At 43.8% G+C, this 21,464-nt stretch overlaps 1 protein-coding gene across 5 annotated transcripts in view; it reads right to left on the bottom strand.

Moving 5' to 3' along the window:
* LOC148183311 (ceramide transfer protein-like) overlaps positions 1–20,831 on the bottom strand; it is a 274,244-nt gene extending 253,413 nt beyond the window's left edge. For all 5 annotated transcript variants that reach the window (XM_088061554.1, XM_088061555.1, XM_088061558.1 and 2 more), the window contains exons 1-2: positions 20,417–20,831; positions 17,683–17,817 (exon numbers count right to left, since the gene is read on the bottom strand). In XM_088061554.1, coding sequence (XP_087917680.1) covers positions 17,683–17,817; positions 20,417–20,512 — 231 coding nt within the window. In that variant the 5' untranslated portion in view covers positions 20,513–20,831. The remainder of the gene's footprint in view (positions 1–17,682; positions 17,818–20,416) is intronic.
* Positions 20,832–21,464: the final 633 nt, after the last annotated feature.

Below are 21,464 nucleotides of genomic sequence, written 5' to 3'. Positions count from 1 at the left end.
CACGTAACCTGGAAGTCGGACCACTTAAAAGGGAGAACACAGAAATCGGAAACGCGGCAGCCGAAGGAGCAGAGACTCCTCTGCCGCCCAGCGCTGATTTTTGCTTATTGCTTGCTTGCTGTAATTAATAAATTTTTTTACCATATCACTCTCTTGAGTGCGTTCATAACAATTACCTAATTCCATATTCCTAATCTGTGGAGATAGAGCATGGAATTAGATTCCTGCTAATCCACAGAGGACCCTGTTATCTTGGGAAACTCACTTTGTTCCACCCAAGCTTACGTCAATTGTTGAATGTAGCTAGCAAAATGAAGAACATCAAACAGTCAAAGCGAAGCCTGAATGAATTAAAGCCTAGCAACTCTAAAAAGGCTCGCTTGTTAGACTAAGGAAGAATTGAACTTAACATCCATAATGTTAAGTGAGCTTTCAGCCGATGTGAGTAGCGTACATCATGCAGTATTATAAAATCGAGCTGCAATTGACCAATTGACCTTTTGCTCTTAGCACAAGGACATGGTTGTGAGGAATTTGAAGGCGTGTTCTGTCTGGATCTTACTGATCATTCAGCTTCCATCCATAAGCAACTACAACAGCTACAGGATGGGTTACATGCCCTGAAAGAACATAGTGACCCCATTGGAAGTTGGTTTGCCAGCTGGGGCATCACTGGATGGTTGAGGTCTCTTGTGCTAGAAGGGGGACGGACTTTACTTATAATGTTAATCGGGATGACAGTCTAAGTTGTATGTTATCCAAAGCCTGGTTTGTGCAAAAAGAGAAAGGGGGAATTGTTGATATATTTTATATATTAGTAAAGGCCTGTATGCACAAACCAGCCTTTGAAATAAGTCATGATATTAAGGGCTAAAATTCTTGAAACTTGCCTGCAGAAGAGAGAGTAAAGCAAAACAATATCCTTGTGTGTAGGAGAAAAAATGTAAACTGTGTGTGTTAGCCAATAGTAGCTTACTCTGCCTGCAGACCCTGTAGAACCCTATAAAAGGTGTGCTAAAGATAGAAATAAACGGCGTTCACGATTACTTCTGTGAAGACTGGTGAATAAGCTGGCGGTTTCTCAATACGATAGCATGGCCGACGGAGGGGTTCTCGCTGAGCTGACAGAACAGCCCACTAGCGACTCTGGGGGTGAGTCGTGTGAACCCTTGTTTTGTGTGAATGCTAAGTCCGGACACGTTGAGTCACTGAGTGTGTTTGGTGTGTGAATGAGCGAGTGAGACACACCAGAGGGACGGAGCAAGTGTGGAGCTCTATCCGCGGTTCCGACCTCGGGCGACTGAGGCAGCCGCAGAAAAGCGAAGCAACTGGAATCAGTGTGGGGAAAACCCTAGTGTGAGCAAGGAGTGTTATACTTGAATGCAGAGTGGTTAGCATTTGTTTTAACCGTGGACATACAATTTGAGAGACTCCCTCCTGCAATACAGATCCTGAACATTCCAGAGGAGGTGAATGAGATAACTTGTCTTTGTGAGAAATTTAGAGCTACCAGAGAATCAAAGGATTGGTATCTGGCTGAATTTTATTGCAGTGTGGAGATTGTGAAAGACGTTGTTATTGTTGAAAATCTGAGTTTGGTGTGTGGAAAAGTCATATTGGGTGCCTGCAAATTGGGATTGTGTGTGTGAGGAGTTTGGGTGGAAATGGAACATAACAAGGAGGAGATAATGGGAAGCAGACAAAGTAAGGAGAACCCTAAAGCGAGTCCGCTAGGTTGTATTATTGCACACTGGAAGGACATTGCTGGACATGGGGGAACTGAGAACAAGGATTTCATCAGGTTCTGTAAGGACTGGTGGCCACTATATAAATTGGATGAAGGAGCGAAGTGGCCACCTAGTGGAACTTTAGACTATAACATGCTATTGCAACTCATGCTATTTCTTAGGAGGGAGGGCAAGTGGACAGAGGTATCATATGCTGATATGTTTTTCTCCCTCCGAAATCACCCAGAATGGCAGAGGGATTGTGGGATCAGAATTCCATCCGACCCCCTGGTATTGGCCTTGGAGAAGGAGAATAAGACTAAGAGGAGGAGGCTTAAGCAGTGTTGCTCGGTGTGTAGCATAGGGCAAAGATGCACAAAATCAAATAAGGTTTACCAGCCTGTGGCTCAGGAACAAGATCTGGCAGACAATTTGCTTAAGCCTTCCAACATAAAACCAGAAAGGGAGGAGGATGTGCACTCAGAGGTTACAGACACCCCTCTGATTGCACACTGGACTAGACAACAAACATATTACAGGCACCTCTGCGTGAAGCAGTGGGACCAGAGGGAGGAGTGGTATTGGTTAAGGTTCCCTTCTCCACAATCGATTTGGAGGCGTGGGAAAAGGTAGCTAAAAATTACAGCAGTGATCCAATTAACACAGCTAAACATCTGCCATATATAATAAAACAACACAATACGGATTGGAGTGATATGCAATTATTATTGGATGCACTGACCGAGACAGAAAAACAATTAATTATAAAAACAGCAGGGGATGTGGCAGAAGATTATTATAAAACCCAACACTTGGATGGATGTGAAAGATTATTTCCCACTCCAAGACCTACGGTGAGATCCAAACAGATTAGCAGAATTGAAAAAACTAGAAAGCTATCAGGAGTGGATTGCAAAAAGGATGGAGAGAGCCATCCCCAAAACTATAAACTGGTCAGCCTTATATGCAATCAAGCAGGGCCCTCTGAGTCGCCATCCGAATTCCTCGAAAAATTAAGAGATGCCATACATCGTCACACATCACTGGACCCTGGGTCTGAAGTAGGAATACAGCAGTCAGTTAATTTATTCCTGGGGCAGTCTACGGGTGACATAAGATGTAAACTTCAAAAGCTTCGGAGCACAGACAGGAGGAACTTAGGAGATTTTGTTGGATGAAGCGAGGAGAGTTTTTAGTAACTGGGAAGAAAGAGATAAACAGGGATTTAAGAAGTTCGTAGCTGTTGTTAGAGAGAGGGAAAGAGGGAAACGTGGACAGGGACCACCTAGACAAGGCCCGTCCCGGCTGGGCAGAGACCAGTGAGCAATCTGTAAGAAATATGGTCACTGGAAAAATCAGTGCCCAGAACAAAGACGGGGTGGCTTCCAGGAAAAGGGAGATCGGGAAAAGGGAAAGGTGATTGCATATGTGAAAGAAGATTGAAGAGGACTGGTAGATCTGCCCCCAGAAGATCCACTGGTTATAAAATTGAAACTGGGGGAAAAAGGGAAAGAAGTGGAATTTCTGGTTGACACAGAAGCAATGTATTCAGCCTTGAATAAAACTTTGGCACCTGTGGGGAAGGATTATGTTACGGTAATAGGAGCAACTGGTCAACCTAAAAAAGCATATTTTTGCAAACCATTAAAGTATAGACTCGGAAAGCAATGGAGCATTCATAGATTCTTATATTTGCCCAGCTCCCCAAAACACCTTTCGGGGAGGGACTTATTAGAACAATTGCAAGTAACCATTAAATTTGAAAACGGGGAGGTTATTCTGGAGGTAAATGATGAACAGTACATAAAGGCATTAAGTTTAATGTTGACAGCCGTTCACACGGAGGGAGAAATTAATGAAGAAATAAATCAAGTATTTCCTGGATTGTGGGCCTCCAATGTACCAAGGAGAGCAAAAAATGCGCTCCCTATATTAATCAAACTCAAGGAAGGAAGACAACCAGTTAGAATTAAACAATACCCCCTGAACAAGGAAGATAGGGAAGGAATCAGTCCCATAGATGAAAACTTTTTGCAGTTAGTCTTGTTAAAAGAGTGCCCATCTGAGTTCAATACTCCCATTTTGCCAGTCCAAAAACCTGATGGGTCATATCGGATAGTACAAGATCTGAGGGCTGTCAACAAAATAACTGAGGATCTCTACCCTGTAGTTGCAAATCCATACACTCTGCTAACGTGCCTGACACCTGAGCTAACTTGGTTTACTGTTTTAGACTTGAAAGATGCCTTCTTTTGCCTCCCTATCCATGAGGACAGCCAGAAAATTTTTGCATTTGAATGGGAAAACCCCAAAAGCGAGCACAAATCCCAGCTCACTCGGACTGTGTTGCCTCAAGGATTTAAATACTCTCCTACTCTGTTTGGGGAACAACTTGCCAAGGATCTGGAATCCTGGGAGGCTCCCCCAGAAAAAGGGAAACTACTGCAGTACGTGGATGACATCCTCATAGCCACCCAGACAAGAGGCATGCATAGCCTGGACTGTAATCCTGCTAAACTTCCTGGGACTTCAGGGATACAGGGCATCAAAGAAAAAGGCCCAGGTAGTGAAGCAAAAATTAGTTTATCTGGGTTATGAAATCAGTGCTGGACAGCAAACTCTAGGGCAAGATCGCAAAGAAGCAATATGCCAAACCCCAAAACCTCAAACAGTAAAGGAGCTGCGAACATTCTTAGGAATGACAAGATGGTGCAGACTATGGATACACAGCTACGGGTTACTTGTGAAACCTCTGTATGTGCTTATTACAGGCAAGAACAGAAACCTCCAGTGGACAAAAGAGGCCACACAAGCCTTTCACCAGCTGAAGAATGCTCTAATGTCAGCCCCAGCGCTCAGACTCCCGAATGTAAATAAACCGTTCTTCCTGTTTTCCCATGAGAAGCAGGGAATTGCCCTGGGGATACTGGCCCAGGACCTGGGTCCATACCGGAGAGCAGTTGTCTACTTCTCTAAGCAACTAGACACAACAGCCAAGGGATGGCCAGGATGCCTTAGAGCTGTTGCTGCAGTGGTGCTGAATATTCAAGAAGCATGCAAATTCACCCTGGGCCAGAAAATGACTGTATTGGTGTCTCACACAGTATCTGCAGTCCTAGAAGTAAAAGGTGGGCACTGGCTTTCCCCACAAAGCTTCCTGAAATACCAAGCCATCATGGTAGAACAGGACGATATAGAAATAGTATAACTAACATTATCAACCCAGCTTCTTTTCTCAGTGGAAATCAAGGGGAGGCAGTGACTACGACTGCCTGGAGACCATCGAAGCCTCCTACTCCAGCCACCCAGATCTGAAAGACACCCCGCTGAATGACGCAGAAACCTGGTTCACTGATGGGAGCAGCTACATTATCAGTGGAAAGCGACATGCCGAGTATGCATTTACCACCTGCAAAGAGGTAATAGAATCTAGACCCTTGCCAACAGATACCTCTGCACAAAAGGCAGAGATCATCACTCTAACCCGTGCCCTGGAGATCGCCAAGGGAAAAAAAATAAACATCTATACAGACTTGAGATATGCATTTGGGGTTGTACATGCACATGGAGCCATCTGAAAAGAAAGAGGACTGTTAAACTCACAAGGGAAAAACATCAAACACGCGCAAGAAATATTGTGGCTTCTAGAAGCAGTCCAGCTACCTGAGCAGGTAGCAATTATGCACATTAAGGCACACCAGAAGGTGACCTCAGTATTGGAGGAAGGAAATGAGATGGCAGACAGACAGGCAAAAGAAGCAGCAAAGGGTGAGATAACAATTGAGGGAGCCTTAATTCCCAATGGACAAGTCTCCCTTGAAGGTAAGCCAGTATATACCAGAAAAGATAGAAAACTAATTCAGGATCAAGGAGGAAAATATAACCAAGAGGGATGGGCTATTACTGCAGAAGAGACAATAGTCATCCCTTCTCATTTGTTATGGTCACTAGTAAGAGAAGAGCACCAGAAAACACACTGGGGAATAGATGCCCTGTATAACTACCTCATTGAAAAGATCACTGCCAGAAATCTATACTCCACTATCATTCAAGTAACCCAGCAGTGTGACATTTGCCTCCAGATTAGACCCAAGAATACCCCCAAACAAAAAATTTGTAAGATTGGCAAAGGCCATGGGCCTGGACAACAGTGGCAAATTGACTTCTCAGAACTCCCAAGAAAAGGGGGGTATCGATATTTGTTAGTTTTAACAGATACCTTTTCAGGGTGGCCAGAGGCTTTTCCCACCAGAACTGCCAAAGCCCGGGAGGTAACCAAGGTATTGTTACAAGAGGTAATACCATGCTTCAGGGTTCCAGCCACAATATCTTCAGATAGGGGGCCACATTTTATCTCAAAAATAGTACAACAAATCAGTAGACATTTGGGGATGGATTGGGAACTCCACACCCTTTATCGCCCCCAGTCAAGTGGCCAAGTGGAAAAAATGAATCATTTAATTAAACAGCAAATTGTTAAGCAAGGGCAAGAAGTTAATTTACCCTAGCCTCAATCTCTCCCATTGCCATGGATGCAGATCTGAACCAAGCCTAGAGCCAAAGAAAAACTAAGTCCCTTTGAAATGCTTTATGAGAGACCGTATGGCGTACAAAAAGGATTGTCTACCCAAGTGGGGAAGGAGAGGCTGACTGCCTATATGATAGCCTTAAGCAAGCAGCTCAGAGCAATTGAGAAACATGTGGCTAGAACCCAGAGCAGAGAGCTGAAGGGGCCAGTGCATGACATATAGCCTAGAGATTATGTGTATGTTAAGTCTCTTACAGAAAAAACTTTAGAGCCACAGTGGGAAGGACCGTTCCAGGTGCTCCTCACCACGTTCACTGTGGTTAAGATCAAGGAACAGAGCTCCTGGATTCACCATTCTCAAGTGAAGAAGGCTCCAGAAGCCCCTTGGAAAGTAACACTGGGTGACAATGAACTGAAACTAAAACTTATTCGAGCAAAATGAGTACATTGCGGTTGGGAGTATCCCATGATTTAGCTTGCAGAAACCTAGTTAATAGAATCATTCTGTTTGTGTTACTTGTAGCTATAAGTGTAATCCAAGAATTGGAAAGCACCTCTAGCCAGAAAAGTGCTGAATGGCCTTGGTCCCAAGCTCTCATTCAATCCACTGGATTCATGGGAAAATATTCTGATATCAATGATTTAAACCTGTCAACTGTGGTTATGCATGAAAACCAAGTGTATGAAAAGCGAGAATGGCAAAGAAAAAAGTTGTGGTTCCTTCAAGGGACTATAAGAAAGGTAATCAGAGTAGGATGCTGGATAATTAACAGAACTAACTATGAAAAGGCAATTCAAATTAGTGTTTCAACTTATCCCACAGGCAAGCACTGAAAAATTTGTAAACATCTAAGTGAATTGGATTGTTGGTATAACTTCACATTAGTGCAGACAGCAGATGTGGTTTGCCTGTGGAGCCGTGGTATTACTGGACTCTCATTCAAATTTAAAATAAAAGCCATGCCTATTTCAATAACCAAATCAACTGCAACCCAAGCTCAGGCCACACCACCTAAAATTAAACCGAAAATTTATGAAGTTGGCCCCTATGTAATAAGGAATATGGGACAACAACAGCTTTTATTTAACCCAGAGTGGTCTCTCAAGCGTATTGAATTACTAATGCAAACTAACATCTCTGAGATTCAGCCAGCCTGCTCCTCTTTCCTAAAGACATCATCAGAGGGCTGGGCAACATGGTTGCAGAAACAAATTTACTTCAGAAGCAGAAGACTAAGAGATTTAACTGGAATATTAGGAACAGGATTGGGGGTCCTAAATAGAATCGATTCAGAAATATTAATGAATAAATTAGCTGCTGCAACAAGTGATTTGACCAAACTAAAACAGCCCTTACAATCCTCTTTATTAGCACTAGGAACTAGCCAATGGCAAATTTCCAAAGTTTTACCAAAATGGGAAGAAACTGGAGACCAAGACCACAAACTAATAATAAATGCACTTAATATGGCCCAAGACAATGTGTCCTTAGCCCTCAGCTGCATACAGGCACAATTACAGGTACAATCAATGGTTGCTTTAATAATAAGGGAAGGAAATGAAAGTGCTTTCCCAATTGAGATTCGGAAGCTTGTCTGGGACAATGCAAACAATTTAGAAAAGAACCTTCAATCCTGGTAGACTCTGGTAAACTTTTGACCCCACCACCGAGACCGCTACTGCTTTCGTGCTGACTATACGTAATGCCACAATTTACAATATCCACCCTATTATTGCATTAGGATTGAATCATAAAAGGACAGTGCTCTACCCCTCAGAGCATAGAGCATGGGCCCAGATGATAAATGAAAAATGGCAAACTGTAAATTTGGAATCTTGTGTTACCTGAGAACAACAAGGGTTTATCTGTGAGACTAACACAATTGATGCACTAGATATATGTCTGGACACTGAGCAAAACATTTGCCACTTTGAGATTCATCCAGATACTGATCAAAAAACTGTACTTGTATATCTTAGCCTAGGTTGTGTATGTTTAAGAACTGCTTGTGTTTCCATAGAAATAGATGATAACAGTGTAACCTTACCTACTAAGAATCATTCTAATTTCTGTATTTGTAATTTTGTTAAGATAATAGGGTGTGATTTTTCATATGTGGCACCAGTTACATCCCACCAGTTGATAAGATCTAACTACACAATGTACCATAAATTATCACCTACACCCATTGGAATGAACCTTACATTAGTAAGAAAGCTAATGAACCACCAAGACTTGGCAAAAATCCTGAAGAGGATTCAAGAAAATGGGCAAAAGACTCTAGTTTTACTGTCTATCATGATGTAAAAGAAATAAGCAAAGTATTACAAAGAGTGAACCAAGACACAAATCATCACTATTGAGATGCACTTTTTGGATGGTCACCAACTGCAACTAAGATTTTGAACACACTTTGCCACCCTATCATTGTCATACTGGCATTAGTAGGTGTAAGTCTGGTGCTATCAATTGCAATGCTTGTTTGGAACTGGAGGATGTTAAAACGGATAGCAGTACTGACTTCCCTAGCAGCAGCATATGGTAATGCAATGAAGATACATACCGAAGAGAGCAAGCTGTAGAGGTAGACTGAAAATGAAAAGGCATTAGTATTGCTAAGCAAAAGAATTTACTGATTTTCTAGAAAAGGGGGGACTGAAACAGAGAAATTAAGAATTAAGAAATAAACATAAAGAAATGCTTGACTAAAAGGGGGGGGGGGGGTGTGTTTGACAAAAAAACCATACCCTGACACCCTGATACACATGAACAAGAAAAAGGTAGGACTGCAAGATAAGGAGCTAGAATACACAAACAAGATGCAAAGACAAAGGCACCACAGGATAAAGGGGATTCCTCGGACCCTAAGATGGAAGGAATGGATTTAAAGTCCCAAAAGGTGGTCAAAGGACTGAAAGGGGCATGGAACTAATTGTAATATGAAGTGAGGACAGGCGAGGTTAGGAAATGAATATGTATTAGGCGTATCGTGTAAACCTAATTTGTAAAGGATAAAAAGAGAAAACCAAATCAAAAAGGTGTGCATGCTTTTCAGAAGAGATATCCCCCATGCACCTCAGCGCTGAATAAATTCATACCTACTCTTATAACTACTCTGCGAGTTATGGAGTTCCTTTCTATTCCGTATATCATTGGGGCACCCCTGACTCAGGAAACAATACCCTGAGTGTTGGAAATCCTTTCAAAAGATCTTACTGCAATGTATCTTACTGTAGTAAAAGCCAGACAAGACACTTTATCTCCTACAAACCCAGTGGAGACGGAAGCCGAGGGCAGAACTACAGAGCATACAGGCTCAGATAAAGAACAGGCAGGCTCGTCCCAGCCAGCTGCAGGACTCCCACAAACCGTAGAATCTGTACAAGCCTCCCAAAACTCTATCTTGGGAAAGGGGATGGCTCAGCCTGAGGACAGCCCAGTGCAATAGCCATGCAGAGACTTGGGGGTGATTTTAAAACGCAGGCTGCAATCTCATGCAGTTGATTCATCTCCCAAGCCGCAAAAAGGGGGTTCCGACTCCGACGGCTCAGAACCTTTGCAAACTTATCTGAGCCTTCTCGGAGCTGTGCCGGAGCCCGGGATGCCTCTGGAGGCAGAAGAGGGAGGGGAAAACCCCTTGGCTTGTGCACCGGCAGCCAAGCCCTTTTCCGGCCCTTGGGGGGTGGAGTGGATAAGGGAGTGGATGGTCCTGTCCTCCCTGGGAAGGGGTACGGGATGGTCCACCCCGCCCCGGAACGGCACAGGACCAAGACGGGGACTGCAAGTACTTGGTCCCGCCTGCCAGGGGTGTGCTTTGAGCCACAGCTGCCAGTCAGTGACGTCAGCAGTGACGCAGGCACAGCCAGATCCCTACACCCTGCCTGTGCCAACGCCCCCTGGCCAGCCCTCGGCGGAGGCGTTCCTTCCAGCCTCTGCACCACCCACTGACGACGGCGGAGCCGCCCAGTACGTCAGAGGCAGGCGTGGTCCCTTCCCTCTTTCCCCAGCCCAGCGCGGGGGGGGGCGGACAGGTAAAACAGCAGAGCCGCTGCTTATGCCGGCTACTGTAGTGCTGCTGCCATGGCAACCACCCTTGAAACAAAAAGCAGCCGCAACTGAGCTGTCAGCCACTGCAACAATCTGCCAAGCTGAGAAGCAACAGAAACCCCTCATCACCGTCCAGTACCGGCCAGCAGCAGCATTACAGCAGAGTCAGCTTTGCTCAGAGCCTGCAAAGTGCAGACTGCTCAGCAACACAGCTACAGCTCAACAACAGCAGCTTGAAGAAGCAAGTTTCACCACAGCAGATGACTTTGCTAGAGGCTACACAGAGTCAAAAATCCTTTGACCACAGCCTTGCCAACACACAATTTCTTCAGGCTACAAATCCTACAGCTGGCATGGACCCAGGGATACAGGACATGTCAACACGAGGTCTGGTATCCCTGGAACTGTTACAACAAAGCAGTGAAGAGGCAAAAATCAACAGGAAGGAGAAAGCTCACAAGCAGATAATTCGAGCTTGTCATTTAAAGGTGGAAATGCTGAGGACATTATAGAAATCTCAGCTGGTCAAGATGTTTCTATGAATACACCCCTGTCTTCTCAAGCTACAGGGTTTGGCACAACTGCTCCAAGTACCTGGTTTGGCCCTTCATCCATGAGACAGCCAGTCAACTCCTCATCTCGTTTATCTCTGTTGCCTACATTTCCAAGAGAATTCCTCTGGAACTTTTTTCTTCAGTTGAAGGACTGTTTAAGGGACTTGCTTATAGCTTCAGATGGCAACTCAACCTCTGTAAACAATCTCTATACCCCCTCAGCCAGCGCCATCCTGTGGTCAACAAGAGATCCGGCCTCCTATTGGAACACCACCTGTGGTGAATTCTTTTACTGCATCTTCAACATCATCTAATGCAAGACAGCAAATGACTACTCCCTTGCCCTACAGAGAGGGAGAGTTCAACGAGATGAATGATACAGTCTTCAAGCGAGGAGAAGACACAAGCAGAGCTTTGGTGCCTCGTCTTCCAAGGCATGTTGCAACACTTGAACCCATTTTGACGAATTGGGCAGACATCAGAAAAAAAGCACTTAAAGAAAAGAGTTTTGACATGGCTGAAACAGAAGTCATGGCACTGCTAGTGAGATATGGCAGGCAAAATGAAAATCCCAGATGGGAGCCTCTGACTCATGATGTCATCAAAGACTCGATGTAAGCCATAAAAGACAATGGATTAAATTCTCCATATTTCAAACAACTGTTGAGAGGCACATTCAAAAATTATGACTTGGTACCTTATAATTGTAGGTACATTGCCTCTACAATTCTAACAGACTCGTAGTACATGCTATGGGATGTAAACTGGCGCAGAGCTCTCATGCAATTGTTAAATACTTATGCTGGAGGCCCAAATGCAGCCCTCACATTGGCTCATCTAGCAGGAGAGGATCCTCATGACAAACCTTAAGATCAAGCTGCAGAACTGCCTCAACAAGTGATTGCAAACATCAAAAACACAGCACAAAAGACAATCCTGCAAATCCAGCCAGCTGGAATCCCAGATGGCATTTACACAGAAGTGAAACAAGGCAATTCTGAGCCTTCGCCTCATTCATCGATCGCCTCATGCGATCAGTGGAGAGACAATGTAGTGATGAAGCTGCAAAACCACTCCTCATCCAAAGTCTTGCTTTTGCAAACGCCAACACAGAGTACAAACGCATCATCAGCGCTTTGCCTGGTCCACAGCCAACCTTGCTTCAAATGACAGAAGCTTGCAACAAAGTAGGCATGCCTCAGCACATTGCAGCAATTCATGCAGATGTCCTGGGAGAAAAATTTGAAAAACTTCTTGAAGCGCATGATGAGAGATTCACAAGAATTCTTGCAGCACTCAACATGACTTCTCAACAGGGAAATTCCTCAGAAGTCATGGCAACAGAATTGTCCAAGAAGCCTTGCTTCAAATGTGGAAAACATGAAAACATCAGGAAGACTTGTTCAGAGTCTTCAGGAAACGTGAAAGCGCCAGGCCTTTGCCCAAGATGTAGAAGAGGAAAACATTATGCAAGTCAATGTCATTCCAAGACGGATGTGGATGGAAAACTCCTACCCCTTCCGGGAATAGGGAAGAAGAGCACAGGACGCCAAGGCGCTACAACACAAGTGATGGTGGTAACTCAACAGTCCGAAACCCCTCAAGGAACACAATTTGTGGGGAACCTCAATGAGACTCCATCTGCAGGACCATCTGCAACTTCCCAAGTGATCCAGAGCTGCTGCCACCAGGGGCGCAATGCGAATTGGCAGCTTCCAAATTAATATGCTTCATGAACGAGTCATGCAGTGATTCCCACGGGGGTCACTGGAACATAATGGAAGAAGCAAGAATTTTTAATTATAGGCAAGGACAGAAATAGTACTCTACAGCTCATTGTCTATTCATCAGTCCTCTCAATGAATTGTGATGGGGAGTTAACAGTTTTGGCCCAACCCTTGCATTCTCTGTTGATGTTCCAAAGAATACGCCAATAGCCAAGGCCATTGCTTTGCTATAGTGAAATCAGAAAGTACTTTGGACTTGATTAGCGTAAGAGATCTGATAGCCAGGATGCCTTGGCAGGAACAAACAGAGCTTTGAAGATTGCAAGAAGATTGAATCAGGCCTGGCGACAAGGAGAAGACTGAATCAGTGTTGAAATATACATGTATGTCTGTATGTTTGTATGATGTTTAAATCAACCATTGTAGTAAAAAATTACTAGCTTTCCTAGAATGGTATATAAGCTTATGTAGCCCACAGTAAAGTTGGATTCTGATCACCGAGGCAGTTATCCCCATCTCTTCATCACTGACAATTTGAGGAAAAGGACCGGCCTAACTGGTGGCAGTCGGCATGCCCCTGGAACTGATCATGGCGGTGAGAGAACCATGTGTGGGCCCACAATCACCTGATCAGCTGTGATGCGACAGGTGAGCCAGGGGAACAAAACTATGGGACGGAATGTGCCCAAATAGAGACGTTAATGAAACCATGCTCATTCTTCTGTGCAAGCATGGGTCCCCCATCCTAAAGCACGACTTTAAGTCACTTTTACCACAGGTGTCACGCATGTTTCCCAATGCCACTCCCTCTTCTGCTTTTACCCTCTGCTTCTGGGACAAGGTTGGCATTAAGCTCTACGACCTGGGCACCCTCCCTGGACATGAGCCAGAGCTGCAAATGCTCCCTGCTTGGAGGATGGTCATGGACACAAAAGGGAGGGGGGTGGTGAGGCTGCTCGCAAGACTACCTCTGAGACAGCCCTGGCTACCGTGCTGGACCAAAACCTGCCCAGGTCCTGCTCCCCATCCCCCATCCACACACCCTCCCTGACAAGTGCCAGGGATAGAGCCCAGTCACCCCCTCCAGCCTCACTGCTATACCGCCACCGATCCCAGAGCCGCCGGATGGGACGCTTACGTGGTGGACACTGACAGTGAAGGGGAACTGGACCCTTTCAACCCCGGCCCCAAAAATGACCTGGACTTATTCCCTTTGCATACACATAACAATTCGCTACAGATAAAAAAGAAAGCCCTTAAGGACAGAGACTTTGATACTTCTGTGCTTAAAGAACTGTTCATAATAATCATTACTCTCCTTTGCATGATACCCAACTATGCAAGACATTACTACTGTTACATATTTATTACTGTTCATTGTTTATTATTATAGTTAGTTATTTACTCTTGTTAGATATTTATTATTCAATATTTATCTGTCGTTAGATGTTTACTCTTGTTAGATACTTATCTGTTATTAAATATCTACTATTGGTAGATATTTAGAATAGCTACTCAACAAGGTAAAGGCCTTGTCAAGCCTCTAAAGGGGGGAAATGATGCCTTAAGTTTTAGCTTTCATATTTTTTAGATTCTGTACTGCCTTAGTGTGTGACTCTGAACGTCATATAAAGTTATCAAGTTCTTTTCACAGGGTAGACAAAACAATCCTTTTCTGGCTTGAGAACCAAGGACAACCGTTGCAGCTTTAGGCTCAAGAAGTATAAACAACAGCAAATTGAGGAAAGCAATCTTAGAGGACTTCATAACCTGAAGCTGTAATTGGACAATTGACCTCAATATGTAAATGGACCAAAACTTATAAAAGTGTGAAAACTTGTAACCAGTCGTCCATCTTGCATCCATCTTGGGCAGAGCCCCGGGCAGGCTCTTGTACTGCCCAAGGTGTATCTTTTGAAGGCCTTTTAATAAATACCTACTTTATTCCTCTAACTCTATCTAGCCTCTGTTCCAGGTCAGCCTCTCTAGTCATCAAAAGAAGGCTTTGTGAGAATACAGTCCCCTCCCTCTTCTACAAGGAAACATTACAGTCATCAACAGCATTTAATACCACTCATACCCTGCTTTGTATTTAAGGAAAATTTCCTGCAATACAGAAGGTTAGGACATAGGGAGTTTCTATACCTGACTCTGGATTAGCAAGATCAAGGAAAACTATATTTACAGTATAGTGAAAGACTGTCGACAAATATTCAAGATGAGGATCCCAATTACATCAGATGAGTGCTACTGAACATCAAGTCAGTAAGAAACCCAACTTCTCTACCAAAGTAATCGCAAAACATACAGTAACAAATAAGTTCCACTGATAACAAAAATAGCTTTTCATTATTATCTCAACATTTTATCAACTACTGGTATTTTCCTATGCATTTAGATACATGTTATTAAGCCTATATTAAGACATTACAAGGACACAAAAATAAAGATTAACTATGTACTACAGGAAGAATAAACAATTATAATTCATTTTCTATTATAGAAAACAGTTTTAAAAAAATATTTAATTTGCTACCAAACTAGCAAACCAGAAGCATTCATTCTGAAAAAGTAAATTTCTGTATCCTAGAGACACATGACCTAATAGCATTCCTGAGCCTTTAATACTTACATAGCAATCACTAACTGCTACTAGAAATAATTAACAGCAGTTTACCAGGTTTCAGATATGCCATTTCAAAGTACAAGCAATTAAACTGTCTGTTGGGGAGGATGAAACAGGGGAACCTTATGAATATGATTGTTTCGCAAAAGATTCTGAAAATATGAAGCCTAGAATCAAAATAGAAATGAAAGCTCGCTTTGAGTCATAGGATGCTGAGTACTAGTTACTATATAACCAAAGAACAATAGCCAGCTAAAGGAGAATCCCTGTTGATGAAACAATGTCCTTCTGCAGATAGAGAATCCAAAGGTTAAGCAGCAAGAGAAGAATTTGTAAAGCTTTTAGAGTTTGAAATGTAACACTGTATGGTAATGTAGTAGTTCTTATAGGCTATATGTAAATTCTTTAGTGGGTGTGTTTCATAGTGATTGGTTACTGGGAATTAGAATATTCACTATAGAAAAGGATATAAGGTATTATAACAAGAATTTTGCTCTCTTAACTCTCTTGTTCCCCCCTCTCTCTCTCTCTTAAGCTCTCTTGTTCTCCCCGCTCTCTTGCCCTTAAGCTTCTCTCCCCTCTCTCTTAAGCTCTTACTCTTGTTCTCCCCTCCCTCTTACCTCTTACTCTTAACTTCCATGCTTCTCTTGCTCCTAACTTCTCCCCTTCCCCCCTCCTTCCCTCTCTCTTAAGCTCTCTCCCCTGGCTCTTAAACTATCTCTCTCCCCTCTCCCTCCCTGACCACGTGTACGCCACGGCTGGTGGCGGATACAGGTCTCTTCCTCCCTCTACCCATATAATAAATTGCTTATACCTGAACAGCTTGACCCTGGAGAAGTCTCTCACCGTGAGCGTTTTGTACATCTATAACTGTCAAATACCAGTCACCAAGCATGATTCTGAATGAAAATTAAACAACTGAAATATCAGAATAATTTTGAGAAATACTTTTTATTCTTTCTTAATGTACTCAAGAAGCTCCAGAACTGGGGGGAAAGGGGATGAGTCAACAATTCATCACCAAGTTACCAGATGCAACAAGTGCCAGACAGAAGAGAGGAAAAACACTATCTGCAAGAAGTTTGTGTTACACACTTCCTAGTCATAAGACAAGGAGCTTACCAACTTCCCAAAGCACAATATACCAAAACATTCCCAAAACAATATCAGCATCACTATATTCTCCACCACCAAAACTGGAATTCAAGCTGCTGAGATGTACTCTACAGCACATTTCCAGACATCACTTGGCCTACCTCCCTGCCACCACCTTCCTGTCTCTGCCCGGTTGGCATGTTAAGCCTCTTACTAGTGAATAAAACACCTTTTTGAAAGTCCTGATCAGAGACTGGTACCTCTACAGACTACCAGAAGTACACTTAAATGAGCACTTCTAGATGCTGTTGCTGTGCATCATAAATTCCTAAAAAAGTCAAATCTTGAGCAAGTTTAAAAGTTTAAGCAGCTTTAAGAAGAGATTTGAAAGAAATCAGGCAATCTATTTTAATTTTCAGATGACTATAATACCTGTCAGGCATCTAAATGTAAAAATTTGTATTTTCTTCACAATCACTTTCCCAAAATACATAAAGTTGATGCAATCAGTCCAGTCTTCTTTTTCCAAATCCAACTGTGTTTTAAAAAAAACACCTTATTTTTTAGCTGAATATTAGTAAAGGGAACTTATTTGTCATCCTCAATTCAGTTTGAAAGCAAAACATTTGGTGGAATAAGAACATAAATACTAAGATTTAACATTACTGCTCTAGGAAGTTATGTGCTACACAAGTCGAGCTTCTCCCCCCCAAGTCAAATAAGTGGCTATTTAATAGTAACACAGAAAAGTATGCTTTTTGGCAAGCATTAGTCATAATATATATAACTCTGAAAGCTACAAAAATATTTTTCTTCTTTATCTTCTAAGGCAAGTTCATCTTTATAAGATTTTACTTATTTGTAGGCTCTTTATTCTTACAAGCATAATGCTGTATCTTTTAACATTAGGCAGAAACAGCACCCCACTTTAGAGAAGGAAATATATAGCACATTTTCTTTTAAAATTTTTGTACAGAGTAATGTTCAGAAAGTACAGCCAAAGAAATATTACCCTCTCTTTCTAGTGTGAAGTGTAAAGACTGTGATGGATGCTGCTGCCTTTGCGAAGTTGGTCCAGGGTCTTAGGCTGACCCTTGGGAAAACTCCATCTACTCCAGAAGCAAACTCTATCCCTACCCACAGAAACCTCCAAGATAACAGATATGAAAAGCTGCATATTGCAATCTCAGACAAAACCAGCTTGTTTTCTTATTAGTAACTTCTTTCCCTGGGTCCACAGTGTTGCACTAATATAATTACCTTTAATATTAAACAACTTACAAGAAATTATTTGCTATACCCATGTTTACTTTCACCAGACATTAGCCCACAAATATGTAACACCCAAAAACATGTCAATACTGAAATAGCACTTACTGTAATCACAGCCTTGCTCAGACAGATAGAGCCTCTACAGCCATACTCCGTTTCATCTTCAGACTTGTAGTAACTGAGTGTGTTGCTTTTCAGAACTACCCATCGATCCTGCCACCCGTGAATGTAATTGGTCCACTGTAAAAAAAAAATAAAATCAAAGATCAGCTAATAAAAAAACAATAAAAAATGTTTTGGCTGATATTTCTCAGGCTTCAGGACAGACACTTCCACATCAAAGTTCCTTCTTTATATACACCATAAAATTGTAAGCAGGATATACAATAGGAAAAAAACCCAACACACTGGAGTTCTGAAACATTTAAAGAGACCAGTAGGATACACTTCTGTAAGGCCCCAGAAAACTTGCTCAACAAGACTGTTAAAAGGGCTTACAGTTTTTCATGTACTTGAGTTAGATGCAAGGGAGAAATACCAACAAGGTATTCTCATGAGGTCAAAACAAGAAAAACTTTACCGGCAACTTCGAAAATCAGAGAACTTTGGAAAAAGTTTAGAGTAGCATTCAGCATAAAACATTCCACAAAGCATTAACTTAGCCCATTCAACTTAGCAAACTCCAAACCTGTCTGATTTTAAGTTACTCAAAACTCCAAGAAGAAGGAATTAAAAAAAGACAAAGATATAGAAAAGAGCAAATATAGCTACCACTCCTAGTTCCAGTGGTGTTCAGCTGATAGAAATTCCAAGAGGACATAGGATCAAGACGTGCTCACCTCATGTTCTGGGTTAAATACCCTTTGGCTTTCCTGGGTCCTTCTGGTCATCTAGACCTCTGGGGCTAGACTGGGGCTCCAGGGGTGGGGGTGTGGGGCACTGCTTCCGGTGTGCCAGTGATTTGCAGCCACTGCAGGGCTGGAATACAGGCCCGGGGGAGTGGGGTGTACAGTGAGGCAGTGCATTGCCTCACCAAAGGCAACGCCCGACCTGCCCCTTTACCCACACATGCACCCAAAATGTTTAGAGCCAGCAATCCTTCCAGTCTCACAACTTCTAATAAGATTCTCTTACCAAATTATTAAATTTCCTCCAAAGCTTTGCTCTTTACCAAAGGACAGAACTGAAACAGTAGTGCATACACAGAGAACTGTAGCCTACTTTTATTTATTTAAGAATTAATTATACACATTAAGTTATTAAAAGTAAATGTCTTTAGTAGAAGGCTTGGTATGCTACCATTTCATTTTATTTGGCTTGTCTCAAGTATTACTGAGGCATAAACTAGCAAAAGGTAAATGTCCCTCAAGCATATTCACTGCAACAGGTTTCACCATACTTGGCTATTCATATTCCATTCCATGTTCTCACAGCAAAGGCAGCATCAGCTACACTCAGCACAATCATTCAGAAACATTTACATGTATCTAAGCTACAGAACGTCAGAAGAAGCCATGGCTTCACCTGCTATACCAGGAAAATACAGCACTAGGACTTATTAGATTATAAGATTTTATAGATGAGCACCAAGGGCCTTCTTTTCTCCTAGCTGTTCCTCCCATCTCTAGGCTTAGAAACATTTTCAAGACTGAAAGAGTTCACAGAGTCCCTCACAAAAAACAGAGTACTAGCCCCATCACAGCTCCTCTCAGCATCCAGAGCCCACTTATAATTTCAGTACTCTATATGTGCCTTCTACACAGGTCTGTGTCTGGCCTTATTGCATAGGAAATAAATTCAAAACATAGAGCTTTAATTCTAAAGATATTTCAACATTATTCTGAAAGTACTTTCTATTATAAAAATATCTGCTTTCAAAGGTAGTAATTCAATATTCAGCTTTAAAACACTCCTTAAGTTTCCCAGTATCATCCAAGACATTTGCAAGTCATTTAGTTTTCAGGGATGCTTATTTTTAAAAGGGGGAAATAAACTTCAGTGCCATTTTTCTTCCACTCCTCCTCACCTCCTCTATCTCTCACTGCAGAAGTATTTTATTGTCCTGTTTTGATAGTTGGACCAAAGATTGTGCCATTCGTGCTGAGGCCTGCTTCTGGGAAGTGACCACGAGCTGCGCCTGCCTTTAGGAGCTCCCGGGCAGAGATGTGTGATGTCGCGGCTCCAGACCACACCCAGGACCTACGTCAGCTTCGACCAAAAGCCTAAGAATTGGGGGAGATACCTCCTCGCGCGTACCTGGCTGCCCCCTCGCGGGCCTCTTTCCGGAAGCTCACGCCAGGCAGCCAGCAGGCTCCCTACGGGGGGCAGGAGGAACAGCCTGCCGCCAACCCCTCCCCCAGCCGCGGCTGAAGCCGCGCCCGCGGCTCTTCCTCAAGAAACTGCTTCCTCACGCCGCCCCTCGAAGGTTGCGAGGGGTGGGGGAAGGACGGACAGGCACTGAGCAGATGCGAGTACAAGGACGTAACCCTCCTCCTCCCCCAGTCTAGGGGGCGTGGTGGTGCCTCCATCTGAGGGAGGGGGCGGTGGGAGGTTGTGCCGAACGCCGGACCAGCTGCAGGTGGCGGCTGCATCGGCCATGATGGCGCCTCCCACGCCCCCACCAGGCCCCTCCACCAGCGCCGGGGGACGCAGGAGCCTTAGCCGGATCCTCCGGAACAGTGGGGTGGGGAGAAAACAGGTAGCCGGGGCTGACAGCCCTCAGCCAGCTGCAGGATTAGGGGTAGGGCCAGCTACAGGAGGGAGACTGTAGTGCGACGCGGCAAAAAAAAAGCGAGAGGCCGTCAGGCAGAGGCTGCGGAGAGGAGGAAAGGCAGCTTACCTTGCTGAGTACCCCACAGAGCTCAACAGGCAGCCCGAGTTCTGTCTCGGGGTCGTCTTCGGAGCCAGAGGAATTCCAACTCTGATTGTCCGACATAGCCGAGCAGGGAAGAAACAAGCGACCCCCGCCCACAGCAGCCTCAGCCTCCTCCTGCTCAAAGGACGGGAGCAAGGAGCTCTACTTGAGTAGTAACACTCCGCACCCGTAGTACCACCAGCAACCGGCCAGCGCCGAGGCACGCAAACCTGGGCTTCCCCCTCACTATTGCTCCACGGCCCCTACCCGCGGCAAAAACCACAGCATAGAGGCGGCGAGGAGACACAAGTACGCGTCTGCCTGCCACGCATTCCACTTAGAGCATAGCAGCCACAACCATCTTACGCAAGGCAAGTGCTCTGTGCCAATATTTATTAGCTCCGCCCCTCGTCTTCCCTCTCAGGTCCCCTAGCTCGGCCGCGCGGCGGCTGCCGGGACTTGTAGTTGTCTTTTTTTCAGCGCTAAGGCTAGTTACAATGGGCTCTTGGAGAGGCAGTCTGCTGCAGCGGTTCTCTCCCGTCGCCGGGTGGCCGCCATCTTAGTTTCGTCGTTTCTGTGGAACTAGCGGTGGGTTTCGCCTTTGTAACTCGATGAGGTGGAGAGCTCTGTTTCCTTGCCTTTTTTTTTTTTTTTTTTGGGGGGGGGGAGAAGGACCCTTTCTTTACTAAGGTAAAACGTTTCTCTGTCTCTACTCACATTCTAGATTGAAAGAAATAGTATTGCCGTCAACTATGTCAAGCTGAAACAGAGAAATTAAGAATTAGGAAATAAACATAAAGAAATGCTTGACTAAAAAGGGGGGCTTTGACAAAAGCCATACCCTGACACCCTGATCCACAAGAAAAAGAAAAGGGTCAGACTGCAAGGTAAGATAAAGACCTAGAATACACAAACAAGATGCAAAGACAAAGGCATCACAGAATAAAGGAAATTCCTTGGACCCTAAGCCGGAAAGAATGGATTTAGAGTCTGTCAGGAAAATCAATCCACAAACACCAGAGGTTTATGTCCA

Source organism: Pseudopodoces humilis, chromosome 12, assembly GCF_049639895.1.
Source record: "Pseudopodoces humilis isolate 2021_Gansu_Grassland_sample_001 chromosome 12, ASM4963989v1, whole genome shotgun sequence".
NCBI lineage: Eukaryota > Metazoa > Chordata > Aves > Passeriformes > Paridae > Pseudopodoces > Pseudopodoces humilis.
The sequence above is the reverse complement of the archived record's forward strand: the minus strand, read 5'-3'. Positions and strand labels throughout refer to the sequence as shown.